Source organism: Rhinatrema bivittatum, chromosome 1 (genome assembly GCF_901001135.1).
Source record: "Rhinatrema bivittatum chromosome 1, aRhiBiv1.1, whole genome shotgun sequence".
In the NCBI taxonomy this organism is placed as follows: Eukaryota; Metazoa; Chordata; class Amphibia; order Gymnophiona; family Rhinatrematidae; genus Rhinatrema; species Rhinatrema bivittatum.
In genome coordinates this window covers 722,833,772-722,856,443 of record NC_042615.1, presented here as the reverse complement: position 1 = coordinate 722,856,443, position 22,672 = coordinate 722,833,772, and the positions used below count along the sequence as shown (strand labels likewise).

Genomic DNA, 22,672 nt, shown 5'->3' with positions numbered 1-22,672 from the left:
CTGATTTTATAACTTGCGCGCATGTGCGCACAAGTTATAAAATCCGGGGTTGGCGCGTTCAAGGGGGTGCATAATTGTACGCCTTGCGTGCGCCGAGCTGCGCTGCCTTCCCCCATTCCCTTCCCCCTAACCTGACCTTCCCACCCCTTCCCCTAACCTTTCCTCCCCCTAGCCCTACTCTAACCCCCTCCAAAATTTTTATTTTAGCTTTTGCACCTACCGGCAGGCTGCCAACACACAATCCTTCAACACAGCGGCAATAGCCCTGCCCCCACCGCACCCCTTTAGTTAAGCCCCGGGACTTACGCGCGTCGCCGAGCCTTTTTAAAATAGGCCCGGCGCGCGTAACCTTTTTAAAATCCGGCCCATAATTCCTAAATTGTGTTCTGGATGTAATAATTCTCAGATATAACTATCCACATGGATATTATAACATTCAGATAAAAATCACAACACATGTAGCTGAAAAGATCTGTATATCTTCAAATTGAGTGCTATGCTGGGATGAATTTTTTATCTAAATTTAATAGGAAAGGTCTCGCAAACTGATTTTGCCATGAAACCATTGTCACATGACCATAAATTAGTTTTCTTATTTTGAAAAAATGTAAATTAATTGATTATGTTCATTTTCATTTGGACCTTTTAGAATACAGGTCCAAATTTGACTACCAATTATATTATAAAACATGCGTAAATGTCATTCTATTAAACATAGGAGAAGGGGCCATGTGTCCCCTCCAGGGCTGATTCTAGGATGCATTCAGAAAATGATCCAGTTACCCACAGGGTGCTTGTTTATCTCTAGTGCCTCCCTAGAATTCTGCTCTGCATGCTAGCCCCGCTAGTGAAACGAAAAAAATGACATATTAGCTATCATAGGCCTAGATTCATCATTTTGCTATAAATATAGAAAAAATATCACCTGTGATTAAAAAAAATAAAAGGACATGATTAAGCTAATTTTCCTGGTACCGCATCGCACGTTAAAGGCTTTTGGTGTTTTGGGCTGCTGGAGAGAGAGAGAGACTCTGTAGAGGCTCACCAAAAAGTTAACTATTTATACCACTCTAAGAGAGGGCACTAGTAACTCGGGTTGAGGTTTGGGGGCGAGCTGGGTTTTGGGGAGCAGTTTTACATGCACAGTCATATGTAGCAAAGCTTTCATTCAAGTTCCTTATGCCCTCTCTTGCAGTGGTATAAAAAGTTCCCTCCCAAAAATGTTTTCGGCCTCTAACGCAGGCATGGTGTTAAAACCTGCTTCGCATGTCATGCTAACTGATCCTCATTTCCATTTACTCCTCCCACTTGAATACAAATGAAAAATTTGCATATACAATTTGCATTATGGTATTTATCACATGCGTTATGGCGTTATTGCGGGCATTAGGACCCTGATGCATTTTGATAAATGACCTCATAGTGTTTTAAAATATTTAATGTTTATGAATTTGTTTCATTCAAGAGAAATTTGACCTCTGAAGAAGAATAACACATAGCTGCTGAACAGTAACTATTGTAAAAGCAGAAAAGAGACTAAAACATGTTAAGAATGATGTGAACAAATATATCGTAGTGCACAGGAGGCGTTCCCATAGACATTCCACTAACACATTCACTCCACCTGCAGACCCGCCTACAAAGACAAAAGAAATGCATGCTTTTTATTCACCTTTTGTGGACCACAGACTGAAATATATTTACTTCTGCACGAGATGAGAATAACTCCAGGCCAGAGTGTTGATCAGTAGCATAGCTTCCATTCAGGTATATATAGAAGTGATTTTGACACCTACCCATACACTTTTCTAGATTGGGGAAAAATATGATGCTTTCCACTATCAAATTATTATTTGTTTAACCAGTTTCCCCATCCCTTCCTCCCTTCTCCAAAAAAAAAATCTTTTAAAAAATGTTTTTATTTTTCCCCCACCTCTCAAATGTTCCAATGTTTATGGTGCTTTTAAAGGAACAATACTGACTTTCCAGGCCAGAATAGCAATGCTCACTTTAAAAATAAATAATTAAAAAATTGACGTTGCTAATACCTACCATTATCCTATCGAATATTCACATCACTCATCTTAAATCTAAATCTACTTTTCATTTGCAATTTTACTTCCTCTTTCTGTTGCACCCTCTTCAGTCACAGCTTACATAGGCATGTTTGTACTCTATACAATCCCATTATAATATATCTACCTCTTATATTCATATTGATTAAATCCTTTCTGCTTCGTGAAGCTTTTGATTCTTCTGAGAGACTGCTTGCAGAGCCAAATTTAAATTCAGAGATATCTCTGCTCTAGCCCAGATATGGAGTGGGATTCTTGATATTACAAAGATGCTAACATCAATTGCGTTCAATTAATCTATTACTTCTAATATGAAAACTCACATTTTTACTTAGCGAGCAGCTGGGCTGTTAAATTAAAGAAATGAAGCAAATTGCTCAGAATACTCAGCCTGTTTAAGGAGTGAATGCCTTGTTCGCTTAAGGATAATGTTATGATAAAAAGGAAACTGGAAAGTATGGGAAACGTATAAAATGAATCATTTGAGAGCTTTGAATTTTCAAGTAGTTGGTGTTTCATCCCTTGAGCTTTCTAAAAAAAAAATATTTGGTAGAAATTAATTTGTAAGGAATCTACCAGCAGTAGCAAAGGTACCCTAGCTCCAGAGGAAGGACCAGGGTAGAAATACTGGGGCCTAGGGCAGAAAGTGAGTGGGCCAAACAGTGCCAAGTGTCTTGAAGCTCTGCCTCCGTGATATCACCCAACTTTACCAAGGGTGCTCCTTGTGGTGCTGAGGCCCTTGGCAACTGCCCTACTTGCCCTTTCCTAAAACTAGGCCTTGCCAAAGAATCAAAGAAACATGTTGACAGAAAAAGACCATATGGCCCATCTAATCTGCCCATCTATCCAATCACCCGTATTTATCCCATGCTTTCTTGAATTCAGATACTGTTTTTGTCTCCACCACTTCCAATGGGAGGCTGTTCCACATATCTACCACATTTCCTTAAAGAAATAATTCCTAAGATTACATCTGAGTATACCCCCTTTCAAACTTATCTCATGACCCCTCATTATAGAACCTCCTTTTAGTTGAAAAAGGCTCACCTCCTGTGCATGGAAACTTTTGAGATATTCAAATGTCTCTATTATATCTCTCCTATCTTGCCTTTCCACTAGGGTATACATGTTTACATCTTTAAGTTTATCCCCATATGCTTTAAAACAAAGACCACTGGCCATTTTAATAGCCACCCTCTGGACTGACTCCATACTGTTTATATCCTTTGGAAGGTGCAGTCTCCATAATTGTACACAGTATTCAAAACAAGTGGATAATACTTTGAAATCGTCGGCTCAGTGTGCTGCAGCAGTCAGAAAAGCAAACAGAATGTTAGGAATTATTAGGAAGGGGATGGTTAATAAAACGGAAAATGTCATAATGCCTCTATCGCTCCATGGTGAGACCACACCTTGAATACTGTATACAATTCTAGTCGCCGCATCTCAAAAAAGATATAGCTGCGATGGAGAAGGTACAGAGAAGGGCAACCAAAATAATAAAGGGGATGGAACAGTTCCCCTATGAGGAAAGGCTGAAGAGGTTAGGGCTGTTCAGCTTGGAGAAGAGACGGCTGAGGAGGGATATGATAGAGGTCTTTAAAATAATGAGAGGTCTTGAACGTGTAGATGTGAATTGATTATTTACACTTTCAGATAATAGAAGGACTAGTCCTTCTCCATGAAGTTAGCAAGTAGCACATTTAAGACTAGTCGGAGAAAATTATTTTTCACTCAACGCACAATTAAGCTCTGGAATTTGTTGCCAGGGGATGTGGTTAGTGCAGTTAGTGTAGCTGGGTTCAAAAAAGGTTTGGATAAGTTCTTGGAGGAGAAGTCCATTAACTGCTATTAATCAAATTAACTTAGGGAATAGCCACTGCTATTAATTGCATCAGTATCATGGGATCTTCTTGGTGTTTGGATACTTGCCTGGTTCTTGTGGCTTGGTTTGGCTTCTGTTGGAAACAGGATGCTGGGCTTGATGGACCCATGGTCTGACCCAGCATGGCAATTTCTTATGTTCTTATGTTCTCATCAAGGACCTAAACAGGGGCAATATCATCTCCCTTTTCTGCTGACCATTCTTCTTCCTATGCAGCCAAGCATCTTTCTGGCTTTTACTGTTGCCTTATTCATCTGTTTGGCCACCTTGTGATCAACAGATACAATTCCCCAGATCCCGCTCTTCCTTTGTGCTTAGAAGAATTGCCTTTCCAATACTGTACCTTTCTCTTGGGTTTTTGCAACCTAAATGCATTTTTTAGCATTAAATCTTAGTTGCCAGACCTTAGGCCATTTCTCGAGATTCGCTAGATCCCTCCTCATGTTTTCCACTCCTTCCTGGCTATCCACCCTGTTACAGATTTTGGTATAATTGGCAAAAAGACAAACCTGTCACTCACAAAAATACTGAAAAGAACTGTTCCAAGGACTGATCCCAGCAGTATACTGCTAGGAACAACCCACCATTCAGAGAAAAAGCATTTATCATAATCCTTTGTCACCTCCCACTCAGCCAGTTTCTAAGCCAGTCAGTCACTCACTCTAGGATCCAAACCAAGGGCTCACAATTTATGTCTTCTTTGCGGAGCCTTGCTAAACGGCTTGCTGAAGTCCCAGTATACTATGTCTAGCACTCTCCCTTGATCCAACTCTCTGATCACCCAATCAGAGAAATGAATCAGATTCATCTGACAAGATTTACCACTGGTAAAACTATGCTGCCTCGGTTCTTGCAATCCATTGGATTCCAAAAATTGTACTATCCTCTGTTTTAGCAGTAATTCTATTAGTTTGCTTATCACAAAGGTCAGACTAACTGGCTTGTAGTTCTCAGCCGCCTCCTTACTTCCACTTTTATGAATTGGAACCACATCCGCCTTTTCCAGTCCTCCGGAACTACTCCAAACTCTAAAGAAGCATTGAAAAGGTCAGCCAGTGGAGTTGCCAGTTCATTTCTAAGTTCCCTTAGTACCCTTGGATGTATCCCATCCAGCCCCATCACCTTATCTACTTTAAATTTAGTTCCTCATGAACACATTGTTCTGAAAATTGATTGAGGTTTTCCTCACATTTGGGTTTATTTTATGTGGTCTTGCTCCAGGCCATTCCACAGTGAACACTGAACAGAAATATTTGTTAAACAAGTTTGCTTTTCCCTCATCAGCTTCTACATATTCCTCCCCTTCACCATTGAAACTCACAATGCCACTTTTGTACTTCCTTCTATCACTAGCATATCTAAAAAAAAAAAAAAAAAAAAAAATTATTGCCCCTACATTTTACCATATTTGCTATTTTTTCTTCTATTTGAATTTTTACATTTTTGACTACTTTCCCAGGTTTTAATTTTTCCAGATATTGTCGCCTGTCTTCTTCTTTCTTCATTCTCTTGTAGTTTGTGAATGCTAACCTTTTCTCCCCTACCTTTTCAGTTACTTCTTTAGAAAACCATAATGGTCTCTTTTTCCTCTTCCCTTTATTTACATTCCTAAGAAAAAGATTTGTTGCCCTTACGATATATCCTTTTAGTTTTGTCCACTGCCCTTCTATTTCCCCTAGATTTTCCCATCCAGCTAACTACTCCTTGAGGTACTCCCCCATTTTGAGAAAATTAGTTTTCCTGAAGTCTAGGACACTCACATTAGAAGAAACCTTCATCCCTTGGGTCTTAATATTGAACCACACCATCCGGTGGTCACTGGTTCCCAGATGATCATCCACTGCAACATCACAAACACTGTCCCTGTCGGTAAGCACCAGATCCAGTATCGCTACCTCCCATCTGGGTTCCGTTACCGGTTGATAGAACAGTTCTCCTTGAAGAGAATCCAGGATCTCCCTGCTTCTAGAGGATACTGCAGTTGGGAAGTCCCAATCAACACCTGGAAGATTAAAATCCCCTAGCAGAAGCACCTCCTCTATTATAGCAATCCTGTGAATATCCTCATTAAATCTCTACCCATTTCCTCTTGTTTGTGATGGAGGTCTGTATATTACACCAATATAAACATGTTCCATTCCCTCTTTCCAGATTAATGCACAGTGCCTTTTCTTTCCTTTATAAGCCCAGCATTGCTGTTGCTTCAATACTATTCTTTACATATAATGCCACGCCTCCCCTTTTTTTTTCCTACCCGGTCCTTTCTGAATAGATTGAAGCCCGGTATAACTAGATCCCATTCATGGGATCTAGTTATACTCCATGACAGTTACTATAACTGTCATGGAGTATAACTCCATGACAGTTATAGTAACTGTCATGGAGTTATACTCCATGACAGTTACTATATCTAAATCAGCTTCTTCCATGACTGCCTCTAGATCTGGGACTTTATTCTCCACACTATGAGCATTAGCTTTTCAAATATTGCCTTCTTTCCCATTTCTATATGAGTATTTAATGCTTTACTTACCTTAGGGTTTTAAACTAGAATCATCCTGGTTGATTCTAGTTTAAAATCACAAGGCAAAACATTCAGGAAATATAGTGATGGAGTTTTCAAAATTGTTGACCTCTTTGTACTGTTTTTTATTTCAATGGTTTTGGCTTATTTTATAATTGAACCTGATAAAGATTGAGTTTGAAGGCTATCTTCCAAAAAATGTGAGCATTTTATTTCTTGGCAATAAAATGAGTTTGTATCTGTGCCTTATAAAGAGTATCCAGATTAAAAGACAAATTTGGGAATTTAACATAGTAATGACAACAGAAAAAGACCCACTGGTCCATCCAGTGTGTCCAACAAGTTTCTTATGATAACCTGCACTTATTGGCAGTTACTTCTCCATTGGTGCCTGATTTAATTTGTTATATCTGTGTAAGTGCAAATATAAGCTGCATGATTTAAATATACAGTATATTTTTTGGAAGCCAAAGCAACTGTTCATAAAAGAAATGTTAATTCTGAAAAATTAGGTCAAGGATTCTGTTTCTGACTCTTCTGTTGTCGATTAGTTAAATTCCATGCATGTGTTTACTTTATGATCTCTGGATACTGGATGTCTATAATACTTTTTTTATTGAGTTTAAAATTGTTGCATTTTACTTCCTCCATAATTTTGGTTCTAATATTAAGAATTTTTTTCATATATTTTTCAAGACCATTTACTACCATTTTGTTTATTAAGATATCATTATGTCTTGACATGTTTAAAAAAAATTAATTGAACAATTATATATATGCATATGAAAGCATTATTCATATTGTCCAACACAATTATCATTCAACCCATCCTTCATACCACAGACCTTCATTTAAATTCACCTCTCATAACTGTTTTTGCAAATACAGCGCAACATAAATTTTATATATTAACAGACCTCACATGTTAAATGTATAACAAAAATAATAGTTTTATTTGCTGAAAGACAGGAAAAAAATCTTCACCTTTCTGTAGGCTGAAGGCATTGAGTAGTTGAGTGGGACTGAGTTCTTATGCCACCTGCTGCTGTGGCAGGAGCGACATGATTTCTTATGACTGAAAAAGAATAAAAACAAACTTACAAGTACTTAACCCCATTCCCACCAAAGTTCCTCCCAAGCTTAGGTCTAACTTAACTGGCTATAAGAGGCATCTTAATCAAGGCACTTACAGAACAGAGAAAGCGGATAGACTATGGGAGTAGCTGAGAAAACCCCCCAGTAACTGAGAATACCAAAATCACAGCTAATTGGTTAAGGCTAGTGATCCCCATGCATTCTGTTAAGGGGAGTAGCTGCTGCTCCATGCTTGTTACCCTATGCACTCTTTCATACATTTCCACCTCTAGCCTTTAGGGATCTACAGTGTTAATCCCATGCCTTTTTGAATTCGTTACTGTTTTTGCCTTCACCAATCCTTCCAAAAGGACATCCAGGCATCCACCATCCTGTCAAACAAAACGAGGAGGAATCCAAGTTTCCCTGGTCTCCTTCACATTTTGGCTTCCTTGGGGCACTCCTCCTTTTGGAAAAGCCCCTTCCTCCTAGCTCTTTGCCATTCCCTCAGGGAGAATTGCCTCTTCAAAAACGTCCTCAGCCTCAGGCCTCTTTCCTTGAGGAAAAAAGCCCCTACAAGGCCTCACTCCCTTCAGGCCCACCAGCCTGTAGGCTGGCTACTCCAGTCTCCCTGTATCCTGGAGGCCTCTCTCTTTCTCTATTCCATAGTTAGAAAAAGGGGCAAGTTCTTCCAAATTGACTCAAGATTTTTACCCTCCTAGACCACTCCTAACCAATCATCCCTTCCCAACTCATTTAAGGGGAAACTCACAACTAATCCAGCCCCCTCTGGTAAATTCAGGTTAAAACATTGCAATAAACACAATGCAATCAATGGCTCAGCATATGCTTGGTTCCTTCCAGTGGCCATCCAACACTATTGCATTTCTCCTAGTAACTTCAGATTAAGGGCACCCCCAGGATCTCCCCCACCCAAAAAGCCTTGAAATATTAACTTGTGAATGGGGCACAACTGGTAATCCGGTCACATATACAATGAAGAATCAGGAATGCTAGTAACGTTTCAAAGAAAATATGGTGGTTGGGCTCTTGTACATGAAATAATTACTGTAGTTATGCTGTCGTGTGTATATGCTATAAACAGCACGTGAATTCACATTGGCAGCCACATTCATCCATTCTTTTGTTGTTGCAAAAAAGTTATTCGCCACTTCAGTGTACATCACACGAACATATTAGGGTGCTTAAGTGCTTTTACTGAAATACGCAGAACCTCTGAGCCACATTTTAATTTTAAAACATAGGTCATGTTTATATTTGTCAGAGTTTGTGAATATTTTTCTACTGGTAATGTTTCTGTAGAGAATCCAGTAGGTTCCTACTAAGAGGATAGTTCTATTTTACGAGGGGGAACAGATAAGCTGGAGATGGTGAGCTCCCAGCCTATATAAACCCCTGCTACCATCTTAGGTTGTGGGATCTTTAGCTGACCCTTCTAGGGGTAGCATGTCTTCTTTGCAGCTCTTTTATGGTTTATTTTTATAGGGGTAGACCCTGGGGTCTCTAGGCCTGGGTTAAATGAAGGTGGGGTGCCTTTCCCTATTTCTGCTATGATTGTAGGAAACCTTTCTTTTGTGAGAAGGAAGTTTTTTCCACCCTACCTGCTTTTGTTTTGGTTTCCCTTTTTTTTTTTTTTTGCTCAAGAAGCCGTTTTGTTTTGCTGAGTACCCTGGGGCCCAGGGGGTCAGTTTTATTTCTACCATCCCAAGGAAGTGTTGCATCTCACAGAGGAAGAACCCCAGAACCATCAGTGGAGGAATGAGCTCACATTCATTCCCAGGGAGGAGGAGTGAGTGAAGGAGAAGGCCAATGGCACCACTCGGGTAATATCCACGAGCATCTCAATGAGATCAGCAAGGGAAGGAGAGGAGTGTAATGGTACCATCCAGGAATGAATCAAAGAGAGGAGGAAAATAAGGAGTTACTGCAGTAAAGATATGGACACTGGGACTGGAAACTAACACAACTAAATTGGGTTAAATTCCTATCCACCAGCTATTGGGAGGAAGCTTAAAACTTACCTCAATGTTTGGCTTGGAGAAGGAACAAAATTATTAATGGAATTGGTTTTACAAATGTAATAAATTTACTGGAAGTAAAAAGTCAAAATGTATTGAAGATCTAAAGTGTAAAAAGGACTCTGTAAATATCAAGAGCTGTAAAGAAGCTGCTTATCAACGTTTCCATTCTTAATCAGTAAAAATTAAAGTTGGAAACCACATCAGCTTCCAGCATGATTATTAGTGCTCTTTACCATGCACTTTCATGTTTAATTGAGAACTAAGTAATGCCCGGGGCCTAGAAGAGTAATCCCCCTCCCCTGGTTAGGGAATTTTGGACATTCAGATTAAACAAACATCCGAAAAGGACTTTAATATCTAAAACTGTGTTTGAGGTGTAGTTCCTGGTACCCAATTGGGGAATTCTAGCCCAGGAGTTACATTTCTGTTTCTGAAATTTGTACTTATGGCGCTCGTGCTGATAAACTGATTCCATGACTACTAAATCAGTGCTGACAACACCAAGGGAGTAATGTAAAGAAGACATTTAAATTGTATATGCATTTCTTTTAGTGACTGGGAGCCAAAATGAGGATCTGTGTCCTTTGGATGTTGATTGTAGTTTGCGGAAGCCGTTCAGAAGGTAAGATGAAATGCATTTTTGTGTTATGAACTGGCTTGCCCTTGAATGTTCTCCTGAATTTATTATTATATGTTTTTAAACAATGGCGTTACTTCTGTGTTTGACTGCCAGTCACCCACGTTTGTGTATGGTCAATAGGAAGGGGAAAGTCCATACTTACTATTTTGAAACAGTGTTGGGAGACTCTGCAGGACCAACAAACAGCTATGCTTCACTAGCAAGGGTAAGCGTGGCAGGTCCCTTGCTGGGTTCCCCACATGGTCTGGCAGCATTGCCCTCCTTATGCTGCTGCTGCCTCCACATGGACCCAAAGTGGCAATGGATCAGACCTCTCTTGGTGGTGTCTGTGCTGGATATGAGGACATCCTCGTGGTTGCATGGAGTGGTGTTGCTAGTTCAAAGAGCAAAATACAGGCTGGACTGGTTGTTACTTTGACATGGAGGAGAACTCTTTATCCTTTTAGGAGTCAAATGGAGCAGGGGCTATGTTGAAACTGGAGACCACTGTGGATAATACTTAAGGATTTTTTGGCTGATGCATCTGCAGGAATTACTGGTTCCCCACAATAATTACTTTGGAAGAAATCTGTTAGTTTTATGTCCTATATAAAATGAGGATTGTTGTTTTAGGAAAAGTAGACAGAGTAGAATTGCTTGTAGAAAAGCTGGAAGTAAGTATTTATGAACAGGATGCAAATTTTAAGGAATAAACTAAGAGAATTTCACTTCTTGAGGATAAGGCTATCACTTTTGAGGCATTAATTACTCATAGGGTTTAGGATAACTTAGCTTTACAAAGAAGAGCAGATATTTTTCAGAATAATGCTAAGAATAACAACTTGAGATGCATTCATTTCCCTATGCTGAAGGGGATTTCTCAAGTTGTCTTCGAAGCAATATGTCTGGAAGTGCTTTCTATTTCAAAGAAAATATCCCTGCCTCTATTATCTGGATATACAATAGTTTATTTATTTATTTATTTAAAGCTTTTATATTTATTTTATTTATTTATTTAAGGTTTTTATATACCGGCAATCATGACAACATATCTTGCTGGTTTACATAAAACAGGGGTGCAGTATATACATCAAACTGGAACTGTGTGTCAGAAGGTGCAGTTACATATAACAGGGGTAGCAGAACTGGGAGAAGGAAGAAGAGAAAGGATAGAATAGTAGCGGTTAAACAATATACAAATTAAGTGCTATATACAATGCATGGTTGAAGACTGGTAGATTTGAGGAGGTGATAGTGGGGTCGTTAGATTGTGTCCGGGAACGCTTGCTTGAAAAGCCAAGTCTTAAGTTTGTTTCTAAAAGTTAGGAGGCAGGGCTCCTGTCTGAGATCTGAAGGAATGGAGTTCCAAATGAGGGGACCAGCTGTGGAAGTGGCACGATCTCTTAGGGTAGCGTGTCTGGTCGTTTTCGCAGGGGGTGCTAGGAGTGAGCCTCTGTAAGCGTCTCTGGTTGGTCTTGACGAGTTGTAAATTTGGATTGGGATTTGCAGATCAAGGGTGGTGAGTTGATGTATTGTTTTGAATATGATGGATATGGCTTTGTACAAAATTCGGAAGTGTACGGGTAGCCAGTGAAGCTCTTTCAGTATGGGCGATATATGATCTCTTCTCCTGGCGCCTGTTAGTAGTCTGGCTGCTGAGTTTTGAACCATCTGCAACGGTTTGGAGTAGGATGAAGGAAGACCTAGCAATAGAGAATTGCAATAATCTAGTTTCGAGAAAATGATTGCTTGGATGATCGTTCTGAAGTCGTGAGCATGGAAAAGGGGTCTAATTCTTTTTAGTACCTGGAGTTTGAAGAAACAGTCTTTGGTTGTTTTGTTGATGTGAGCCTTGAAGTTCAGCCGGTTGTCTACCGGCATTAGTATGCAAACATCATACCCGTTTACATTGCAACTAATAGGCTGAAATCTATGCAGAATGCTGGTAAACATCAAGCAATTGGCGAAGATCTGGAGTTGATAGAAGAATTAGAAAGTTTAGACAATCATGTTGAGGGGAAGTGTACTTCGTTTTCTATTAACTTCGAACCACAGTTTGGTATAAAAATAGCTCATATAGAAATGATATTCCTTTTCTGTGATCTTAGGTAAAACATTTTCCAGAAGTTACTCTTACACAATTGAAGCATGAAAAGTGTTTTACACATCTGAGAGGATATTTTGCAATTTGGAGCCCAGTTTACAGTGAAATGTTCTTGTAGGTCCTTTATTAAATTAGAGCTCAGGTACAGTATATCTGCTTTCTAAGCCTGGATGTTCTGGTCTGTTTATAATCCTGAAGGAACGATAGGATTACCAGAATTAAAGGCAGGACACAGAAGAGAAATAAACTGAACAAAAAAAGAAACCTTCAGTCAACATAAACAATGTTTCTTGCTTTTGGTTTGACCCTCCTGCCATGGTGACATTTCTGTGAATGATGGAAAGTCCCATAGTCTTTGACAAAAAAACAACAAACCCTGCTGATGTGCTCTGTACTAATTAGCTTTAGATTTAGCTAATTAGCAGATCAGTTCCAATAAGAATTAGTAATAACATTTGGTATGTAAGAGACAACCTGAATTTAGGAGTGAGGAGTAAAGACCAGAACACTGAGAACAGAAAGATGAACCTAAGTAAGTGGGAATGAAGGAAGAGCAGGAAGATGAAGAATCTTGAAGCAGAGGATAAGAACTCAGTAGCAGAAGAAATTTATGTTAGAAATTAGGAATCAAATGAAGACTTTGTATCTGTACCTTATCTTTGCCACAGCTGTACTGCGTCCAGCCAGCTCTGTGAAAAAAGTTGCAATAGTCTAAAGAAGCAAAAGGGCTGGGAGTGCTGCTGTTAACTTACTATATACTGCATGAAGTTTGTAAGGGGATTCTGGCAATACAAGGAACCGATTGCTCCCATTACATTACATGCAACTCAGAGGTGAGCAAGTAGATGTAGTGTATTTAGATTTTCAGAAGGAGTTTGACAAAGTCCCTCATGAGAGGCTTCTAAGAAAAATAAAATTTCATGGGATAGGAGGCAATGTCCTTTTGTGGATTGTAAACTGGTTAAAAGACAGACAACAGAGAGTAGGATTTAAAGGTCTGTTTTCTCAATGGAAAAAGGAAAACAGTGGTGTGCCTCAGCGATCTGTACTTGGAGCAGAGCTTTTTAATATATTTATAAATGATCTGGAAAGGAATACGACGAGTGAGGTGATCAAATTAGCCGATGACACAAAATTATTCAGAGTAGTTAAATCACAAGCGGATTGTGATAAATTGCAGGATGATCTTGAAAGACTGGAAGATTGGGCATCCAAATGGCAGATTAAATTTAATGTGGACAAGTGCAAGGTGTTGCATATAGGGAAAAATAATCCTTGCTGTAGTTAGACGATGTTAGGTTCCATATTAGGAGCTACCACCCAGGAAAAAGATCTAGGCATCATACTGGATAATACTTTAAAATCGTCGGCTCAAAAAGCAAACAGTCAAAAAGCAAACAGAATGTTAGGAATTATTAGGAAAGGAATGGTGACTAAAACAGAAAATATCATAATGGCACTGTATTGCTCCATGATGAGACCAGCCCTTGAATACTATGTGCAATTCTGGTCAGTGGAGAAGGTTCGGAGAAGGGTGACCAAAATGATGAAGGGCATAGAACGGCTCCCATATGAGGAAAGGCTAAAGAGGTTAGGGTTGTTCAGCTTGGAGAAAAGACTGCTAATAAAATAATGAAAGGACTTTAACAGGTAAATGCAAATTGGTTTTTTACTCTTTCAGATAATAAAAGGACTAGGGGGCACTCCTTGAAGTTAGCAGGTAGCACATTTAAAACAAATTGGAGAAAGTTATTTTTGACTCAATGCACAATTAAGCTGTGGAATTCATTTCCAGAGGATGTAGTTAAGGCAGTTAGTGTAGCTGGATTTAAAAAAGGTTTGGATAGGTTTCTGGAGAAGTCCATAAACTGCCATTAATCAAGCTGACTAAAAGGTAGATTTTAAGAGTCATGCACGGGAACACATGGATGTGCCAATTTTATAACGTGCACAGAGACGCACACATGTTATAAAATCCGCTACCCATGCGCACGATTTTATATTGGCGTGTGAATGCTGTCTCATGCGGGGGGATTTTAGTAGATATGCGCGGCGACACAGGGTCTATTTCCGTCTTCCCTCCCAGTTCGTCTTTTGTAAACTCCCTACCTAATCTGCCTCCTTTTTACCCTACTAGCCCCAACCCCTAAAACCCCGCAGACTACCCTAGATTTTTTTATTTTACTACTTACCCTCAGTCCATAGCAGCAGCAACCTATGTGGTCGTCGGATCCTGGCATGCACTTGTGCATGACTCAGACTTAATGGTGCTGTCCTGGCCTGCCCATGCCCATCTCTGGCTTGCCCTTTTTTGCGAAATTCTTTCCAATGTGCACACTAGGAGATACGTGCGTGGCTGCAGGCCTCTTAAAATCCGCGTGGCCTGCTCATGTCCCAGGCATTTGCGTATCTCCCGGATTTGCCATGCATAGGGCTTTTAAAATTCGTTCTTTAGGGCTTATTCCCAGCATGGGATCTATTTAATGTTTGGGTACTTGCCAGGTACTTGTAACCTGGATTGGAAACAGAATGCTGGGCTTGATGGTCCCTGTATAGCAACTTCTTATGTGAACCAGAGGTGTTTGGTAGTACATCTGTACTATATGTAAAGTGCACAGCTGTGCAGAGGTGCCCTGGATAAAGTCATTATTTCTCTCCATATTCTTCTCAGCGTGTTTCCTGCATATTCAGCGTCAGGTTTTCCCTGATGCTAAGGCAAGGAATGCAAGAATCTGGACTGTGGCACAGGATTTGGCAATCCCTGCCGCATCACAGGAAACCAGCTGGTTGAGAAGGAAAGAGCCAGATTGAAGCACCTCTGGGGGTACACATATGGGAGTTCTCTCCCCACATCTGCACTGCTTCTGATCCCCCCTCTCTCATGCCAATGCAGAAAGGTGTGTTCTGACAAACGCACAGCTTTGCCTGCATTTGAATGCTCATTTTGTGAGCGTAAACTTTACTGCCGATGCGCAAGAAGTTTTCCGCTCCCAAAATGAGCATTCTAAAATGGATGTATTACTTAGCGCATGGAAATCCCATGCAAATGAGGGCATTAAGCATTACTCCTCAATGCAGAGGTGCATTGGCTGGGCCAGGATTTTCTTAGCGCTGGAAACAACTCCAGGGTCAGAGATGGAGTTAAGCTTCCAGTGTTACTGTGCTGGCATTTAAAACCCATTAAAAATTACTGAAAAAATTAAGCTCTGGAATTTGTTGCCAGAGGATGTGGTTAGTGCAGTTAGTGTAACCGGGTTTAAAAAAGGATTGGAGAAGTTCTTGGAGGAAAAGTCCATTACCTACTATTAATTAAGTTGACTTAGAAAATAGCCACTGCTATTACTAGCAACAGTAGATTGGGATAGACTTAGTTTTTGGGCACTTGGCAGGTTCTTATGGCCTGGATTGGCCACTGTTGGAAACAGGATGCTGGGCTTGATGGACCCTTGGTCTGACCCAGTATGGCATGTTCTTATGTAATTTAAAAAAAATGGTCACATACCACTTTGCAGATAAGAACTTCTCCGCTTAAGTGGCGGCAGCTGCCATTGCACGATCTGCCATCAGCGACTGCTCCCTGGGTAATTGCCAGGTTCTTATGGCCTAGTTTGGCCACTGTTGGAAACAGGATGATGGGCTTGATGGACCCTTGGTCTGACCCAGTATGGCATTTTCTTATGTTCATATGTCCCTCCCTTTCCTGAGTTAAAATATGCATTCAACCTGTGTCAAACACACTTTTTTAAAGGCAACCAGTTTTTGTTTTTTTTAAACTCCTGATGCATTAGCATATCATTAGCTTGCTGCATCGGGAATTTTAAAAGAAATGAATCCTAGTGTTAAAACTGTGCTGAAATCCAGTGCACAGTGTTTTCGTGCTCAGATTGCTGCATCGGCCTGTCAGTCAGCAGGAGGAGAGCAGTGTTTCATGCTGCATCTGTCTCCTGCTGCCACTTGGTCTAGGAATTGTTTGAACTGCATAAGACACTGTAAATAGGCAGGGTGCCCTGTGTTCAGACTGGGTAGCAGGAGGCAGCAGATACAGCGTGCTTTCCTCCTTTGTCAGCCAGAGGATTTGGCATGGTAGGATGGAAGAGGAGAGGTAAGACTGGGGAATTGGGGGGGGGGGGGGGGGTAAGGATGAGAGATTGGATTGCACTGGGAGAAGCAGGAAAGAGGGTGAAAGGAATGAGAGGTTGGGTAGTGAGAAAATTGGGGATAGAATAGGGGACAAGGCATGATAAGAAAGGTATGGTGTTGAACCGGGAAAGAGAGGGAATATTGCAGGAAGGAAGAAAGAAGAGTCTGGGGAAAAGGGAGAAGGATAGGAGGGGGCAACAGGAAGTAGACAGGCTGTGATAAGAGAAGGGAAGGAAGTGGGGGAGAAAAATGAGAATGAAAAGTAAACAAAAAAAAAGGTAAAAACCTTAAATAGAGAAAGGATTGAAAGAAAACCAATTAAGAACAAAATGAAATATCCAGACGCACACGAGTTTGGAAACATTATTTTTATAATGTAAAATAGTGTTATACTGTATATTAAATGCACACCTATGCACAGAATTGTCTAACTCTTGCCAGTGCATTTTCCCTTGAGCTGCCGCAGGAAATTGGGGATTTAATGTTTCTTTGTTGTTGATAGAAAGAAAAGTGCAGAGTTCAGTTCCATGGGCTGTGTTCATCTTTTAGCTGAGCTGAGAACAGTGCCATAGCTTCTTCCTTCATTCCCACTTCTTGATTTAGCTCCTGTAGTGCAGCCCCTTCACCTCACCTCTCTACAGTACTCTTAACTTTTTATAAATAAAAGTGGACACAAACACGAAAAGTAGATTAGTAGTAAGTAGGTACACATGCAAATACATAGCAATAACTCTTGCATGATTCCACTGTACTATAGAGTGTATATTTTTAAATGCTTGTTTGATTTTTTTTTTTTTTTGCTTACTTATTTCCAGAAAGAAATTACCAGGGATATTCTCAGATTATTCCTCAGCATCCAGTAATTCTGCGAGGATCAAGCTTAACTTTGGCTTGTGTTTTGGGCAAAAATGAGTTGTCCTATGCCAATGCAAGTCACATCTACTGGAAACTGGATGAGGACTTGATTCCCGAGGAATATTACAGTATCGTGAATGAGACAGTTTCCCATGTAACCATCCGCAACTTCACTGCACAGAGACGCCACGTGAGGTGCTACATCCGTGCTCTAAAACACCCCCAGCTCCTGCAGCAGACTGAGCTTACATCAGGCTGTAAGTATCGCCCAAGAAACATTTCATTGAAATTCTTCAGTGGATAACTAATATTCAGTATTCAGTGTGGCTTAAGGGTAATGCTTTCTGTTCTAATAGACAAGCGAAAGTGGGAGACTTTGTTGCCAAAATGTGAATAAACCAAAGAATATAGGAAATATCAAGAGTAAAGTTATTTTCTCAGTAAACAGGAAGTGGCAGATTTCAAGTTTGCTCTTGATTCTTAGTCTGCTCAGCATCTTATGGCATGTCTGTCATTTCCACAGAGGGACCAATAGCACTGGTGGGTGTACTCAGCATTTTCTTTAGCTCATGAAGATGCTTTCAGCAGTTTCTTGGTATCATGGTGTGAGTAGGCCCCCCGTGGATTGCATGGGATGAGTGAAGTCTTAAACCCTGCCATATCAGTATTTCAAGAACTGTGCTTGCGGCCTGGGGAGCCGGATGTCCTTAAGCAGCAGTGTTGATTTGGGGGAGGGGGGGATGGGCATGGCCTCCTGTTCATATGCAGATGAAGAAGAAAAAAGGGAACTTCTTGGAGGTAAATCACTGAATTCTTCCCAGATGGATAAGTACAAAAAGCCTGCTGATGCCTCAGGTCTATTGAAGAGGACTCTGCTTGCTGTAAAAGGTACATATCAGTCTATAAAAGAATATTCACATGGCTCTCCCAGAGAAGATAACTCATGCACTGATTGGATTTCTAGTGTGAGTAACACTCCACAGGCTGATGGTCGAGAGCCCACCTAAGAAAACAGATAACCAGAGTCTTGGAACTAGTGCAGCCAAGGAGGCACCAGTTTTTAATTTCTTTTTTCAGAAGAGCTCAGCCTAGCTGAGACCTGCACTAAAATACTCCTTGGCTAGCATTAGTAAAGCCAGCAGAATGTGTGGATTTAGGATTTTGTGTTCCTCTTGTGTATTATTGGTGTTATTGAAAGGGCCGAATCACAGCTCTCCTGCTCCTTTCTCTCTCTCACACACACCTTCCTTCTTCTCCATCACTCCTTTCTTCACTATTTCATTCCTCCTACAACTCTCCCTCATCTTTTTTTCTCCTCCTCCTCCCTCAGCTCTTCCCCCATCTTCTCCTTCTGACCCTCATCTTTCTCTCATCCCTCCCTCCATCACCTTTATCCACTATTTCCTTCCCATTACTCCCTCATCTCTTCTCTTGCACCTCTGTCATTTCTCTTCTTCCCCCACCTCTCCCTCATTTGCATCTCCACCTATTACTTCCTTCCTTTTCTCGCCATCCTATTGCTGATACCTTACCTTCCTCTTCTTTCCTCCTCACTAGTTCATCCCAGCAAAGCAATCTCTCTCTCTCTATCCAGTGAACAGCAGCACAAGTCGCAAGGGGTTTAGAGCAGGGGTGGGCAAATTATGGCCTATGGGCCAGAACAGGCCCATCTCCCCCATCCTTCCAGCCTGCCTATCTCTCATGCCTTTGCCATAGGATCCAGCCCGCTACCCCAGTTTGAAAAAAGTCTCCTGTTCTGCAGCATGTGCTCCCCCCCCCCTCTGCCCCAGAACAATACAAATAAATGATAGGCACACACTTTGACGGCATTTTCAGCTTCAGGCATGCCCACTATATTGACCAGGCTCATACAACAGGGAAGGTCCTCGGATTCCCATTGGTTCTCTTTTACAGCCTCCTCCCTGCGCTCTTCTCTATGATTGGTGGGCAGCGCTTGCAGTCAGGGGGTAGCATGGTCCGAGGCGTGAATTTCCGGCCTGGAGTGGGGATGCTTGTGGCTGAGTGGGTGGACTCACACAGACTGAGCCTCCAGAACAAGCAACACGCTGCCTCATTTTCCACCCCACCTGCTGGATGCGGTAAGTGCTAGCTGTGTCGGCACAATTGCTGGAGAGTGCAGGGTAGAGCAGGATGGATTTTTTACTGCTTCTCCATCTGGCCAGTCCTGGGTGCTCGGGAAAGTGAGGGTCAGGAGGCAGGACCTCACTAAATTGAACCACTAAAAGGGGGGGGGGCACTTGAATTGTACCCTTTGCTCCCCCATAGTGATAACATTGTCAACTACCCAAGTCTCTTGCATTGGGCATGAGTTTCCTGCCTTTGCACAAAAGAGCGTGAGATAATCTTTTAAAGTGGGAGAGTCACATTCAATGCAGGAGAATTGGCAGGTTTGACATATGTGACAAAATGGGTATTTTGCTGGCCCTGCAAGGCCGAGTGAACGGATTGTCAGCGTAATAGCATTGCAGAGAGAAGTAGGAAAGTAAAGGAAACTAGTGTAACTTTAAATAGAAGCCCTTTGGTTAATGTAGTCTCAGAAACATATAGAGACTTACTTCACTTGTTATCCTGGAGCAGCAGAAGGAGCTCCAGAATGGGAAAGGATACAAGTAAGTACAGTAGTAGCATGGCCTTGCTGATAGGACTTATGGGTATTGTAGTTATAAAGAGTAAACACCCTGAGAGATATGTGAATGCCATAAATAGGTGAGAGATAAGTGAAGCTGAGCTGGGGAGTGGCAAAATGGGAAACAAAAGCCAACTGTAGAGGCAAAATGAGGGAGCTACAGGCAGGTCAGCATGCATTGTTTTGAAGCCGGACAAGCACATTATGGGACCTACCATGGAATAAACAATTTAACCAGATTAGACAAAGATCAAGAAGACCCTGGGTCCGGACTTGGACCCAGACCACTTGGCTTGTCAGGCCAGACCTTGGGGGGGGGGGGGGAAGGGATTCAGTAATCTGGGGAGGGGGGCCTCTAAATTATTATTATTTTTAAATCAGTCAAAAGTTCAAGAGGAACCCTGGGTCCGGACCAGACCCGAATTACTTGGCCCATTGACATACCTTGGAGGGGTTCAGTAACCTGGGGTGGGGGACTGTACATTTGTATTTTTTAGCATGGGTTAAATTGGAAATAGACCAGGAGTAAAAAAAAAAAAAGGGCATTCTTTCAGTTCAGTGCATTTTCATTGCGCCTGGGCTATTTGCATGTCAATTACCTTCCTGCATTCTGCAGACCATAGGATTTGACACACGCATTCAATAAAATCAATGCTAATATATAACTCAGATTTTAGCATGGGTTTTATTACATCAGCCCCATAGCGAGCTTAAAATCCAGGACAAATCCCAATCTATGAATTGATGACCATGAGAGGAAGAAGGGTGGTGATGATGTCTTCAGCCCTTGTGGTCAGGGCCGCCATCAGGAATTTTGAGGCCCCATACAGCCAAAATGTCTGGGCCACAAGCATTCAGTGGATAAAGTATATGCAACAATGTTTATACCTATGTGTAAACTCCACCATAGGTGTAAAAAAATAAAAACAAGTCAACAAACTCAAATCACTTAGATAAATGCACAGTATCTGAGAAATCCAGTGGGTTCTATCCAATAAAGCAGTTCCGTGTGAGTACTGAATTGTGTCCATCTCGACTCATAGTGGAAATAACAGCAAATTCAGGTTTATGAAGCAATCAGTCTTCTTACTTTCTGATTTGCAAAATCTTTAATTAAGTCTTTGTAACTGAGTTGTCTGGCAAGCTCATGCTCAATAGAGAGAATTGCCAGGCCGTTTAGACGTTGTTCACTCATTGTAGAACGCAGATAGTTCTTGATTGATGAAAGTTTGCTAAATGCCCTCTCTCCTTCCGCCACTGAAAGTGGGGAGGGTGGTGAAAATCCGAAGAGCAATACACACCTCTCCGAATATTCCTTGAAGCTCTAGTTTGTAGATTGAGTTAAGCAAATCTAAGGGACCCATGTCTTCTGGAAATGTAGCTTCGTACACTTTCCGAAGATGTTGCAGCTCACTGAGTAAAGATGATGTAAAATCTTCAGGGTATGCTGAGATCAATTCCTCAGTCGATGCCATCAGATCTTCTTCACTCATTGTTCTCACTTTTAAGATTGGAGAAAATAGCTTGCAGACTTCCTCCATAGACTGGAAGCGTTGATGAAGGTCAGAAATTATTGTGTCCATTGCCACAAGGAAGACATTAGCTTTAAAATGATCTTCAGGATCTATTGCATCATGATGCCTTGACTTTATTTGCCGCAATTGTTGAGGGTTCAGTAGTTCCTTGGGAATTTCCATGCAATCTGCCACAGCTTTAGCTTCAGAAAGTAAAACAGGCCACTTTTCTCGAAGCAGTTTCATCTCTTCAGAGAGAGCTTTAATGTTAGCGACACCAATTTCCATAGAAATAGACCTTGATTGAAGTATTTTGTTTCTCTCCTCGAAGCTGGTAAGCACTTTTACCCAGAATGTTGCTAAAACCACTGCCCGAAAGGATAAAAAATAGTCATATAGACCTTGGGCATCTGAATGCGCATCATTTGTGAGTTTTCTGGATGCAAGAACTTTTTCCAGAGCCTTTAAAATGCTTGGCAGATTCTGCGCAATTGGACGTACAGCCTCTATTCTTGAACTCCACCGAGTGTCACTTAAACCATGCAGGGACCTTCCATCTTCTTCAATCAATGTGTTCCATCTTGCAGGGCTGCTACTGAACAGAACATATAACCTGTTAACACTTCCAAAAAAGGTCTTCATTTCAGGGCAGCTTGCTGCTGCATGCACTCCCACAAGGTTTAAAGAATGTGCAGCACAGGGACAAAAAATAGCTGTTGGGTATGTCTCCTGGATTTTGGCTCTTACACCTTTAATTCTGCCAGACATGTTGGCACCATTGTCATATCCCTGTCCTCTGCAGTCTTTAAGGTCAATGGCATGTTCATTCAACCTAAACATGATCATGTCTGCAATTTCTTTTCCAGTCTTCTGAAAAAAATCAAAAAATTCAATGAATCTTTCCCGAATGTTCCATTTTCCGTCTTGGGGCTTTCTGTAAACGTATCGTAAAACGATTGCATTCTGTGCCGTATGTGAAGAATCAGGTGTAGAATCACATATTATTGAAAAGTATATTGCTTCTTTCCTTTCTGACAATATAGAATTCAGGACATGTTTTCCACAAATATTAATGAATTCGTTTTGTGTGGCCCAAGACAGATAATGAGCTGAAAGTTTCTTTCCCTTTTCCTGACTAGCTTTGACTTTTTCCAAATGCTCTCTCAGTAAATTATCATATCTTGCCAAGATTT

At 41.0% G+C, this 22,672-nt stretch overlaps 1 protein-coding gene across 1 annotated transcript in view; it reads left to right on the top strand.

Moving 5' to 3' along the window:
* Positions 1-22,672, top strand: part of IL31RA (interleukin 31 receptor A) — a 201,815-nt gene that overhangs the window by 75,256 nt on the left and 103,887 nt on the right. The window contains exons 3-4 of the mRNA XM_029619639.1: positions 10,153-10,222; positions 17,279-17,575. Coding sequence (XP_029475499.1) covers positions 10,168-10,222; positions 17,279-17,575 — 352 coding nt within the window. The 5' untranslated portion in view covers positions 10,153-10,167. The remainder of the gene's footprint in view (positions 1-10,152; positions 10,223-17,278; positions 17,576-22,672) is intronic.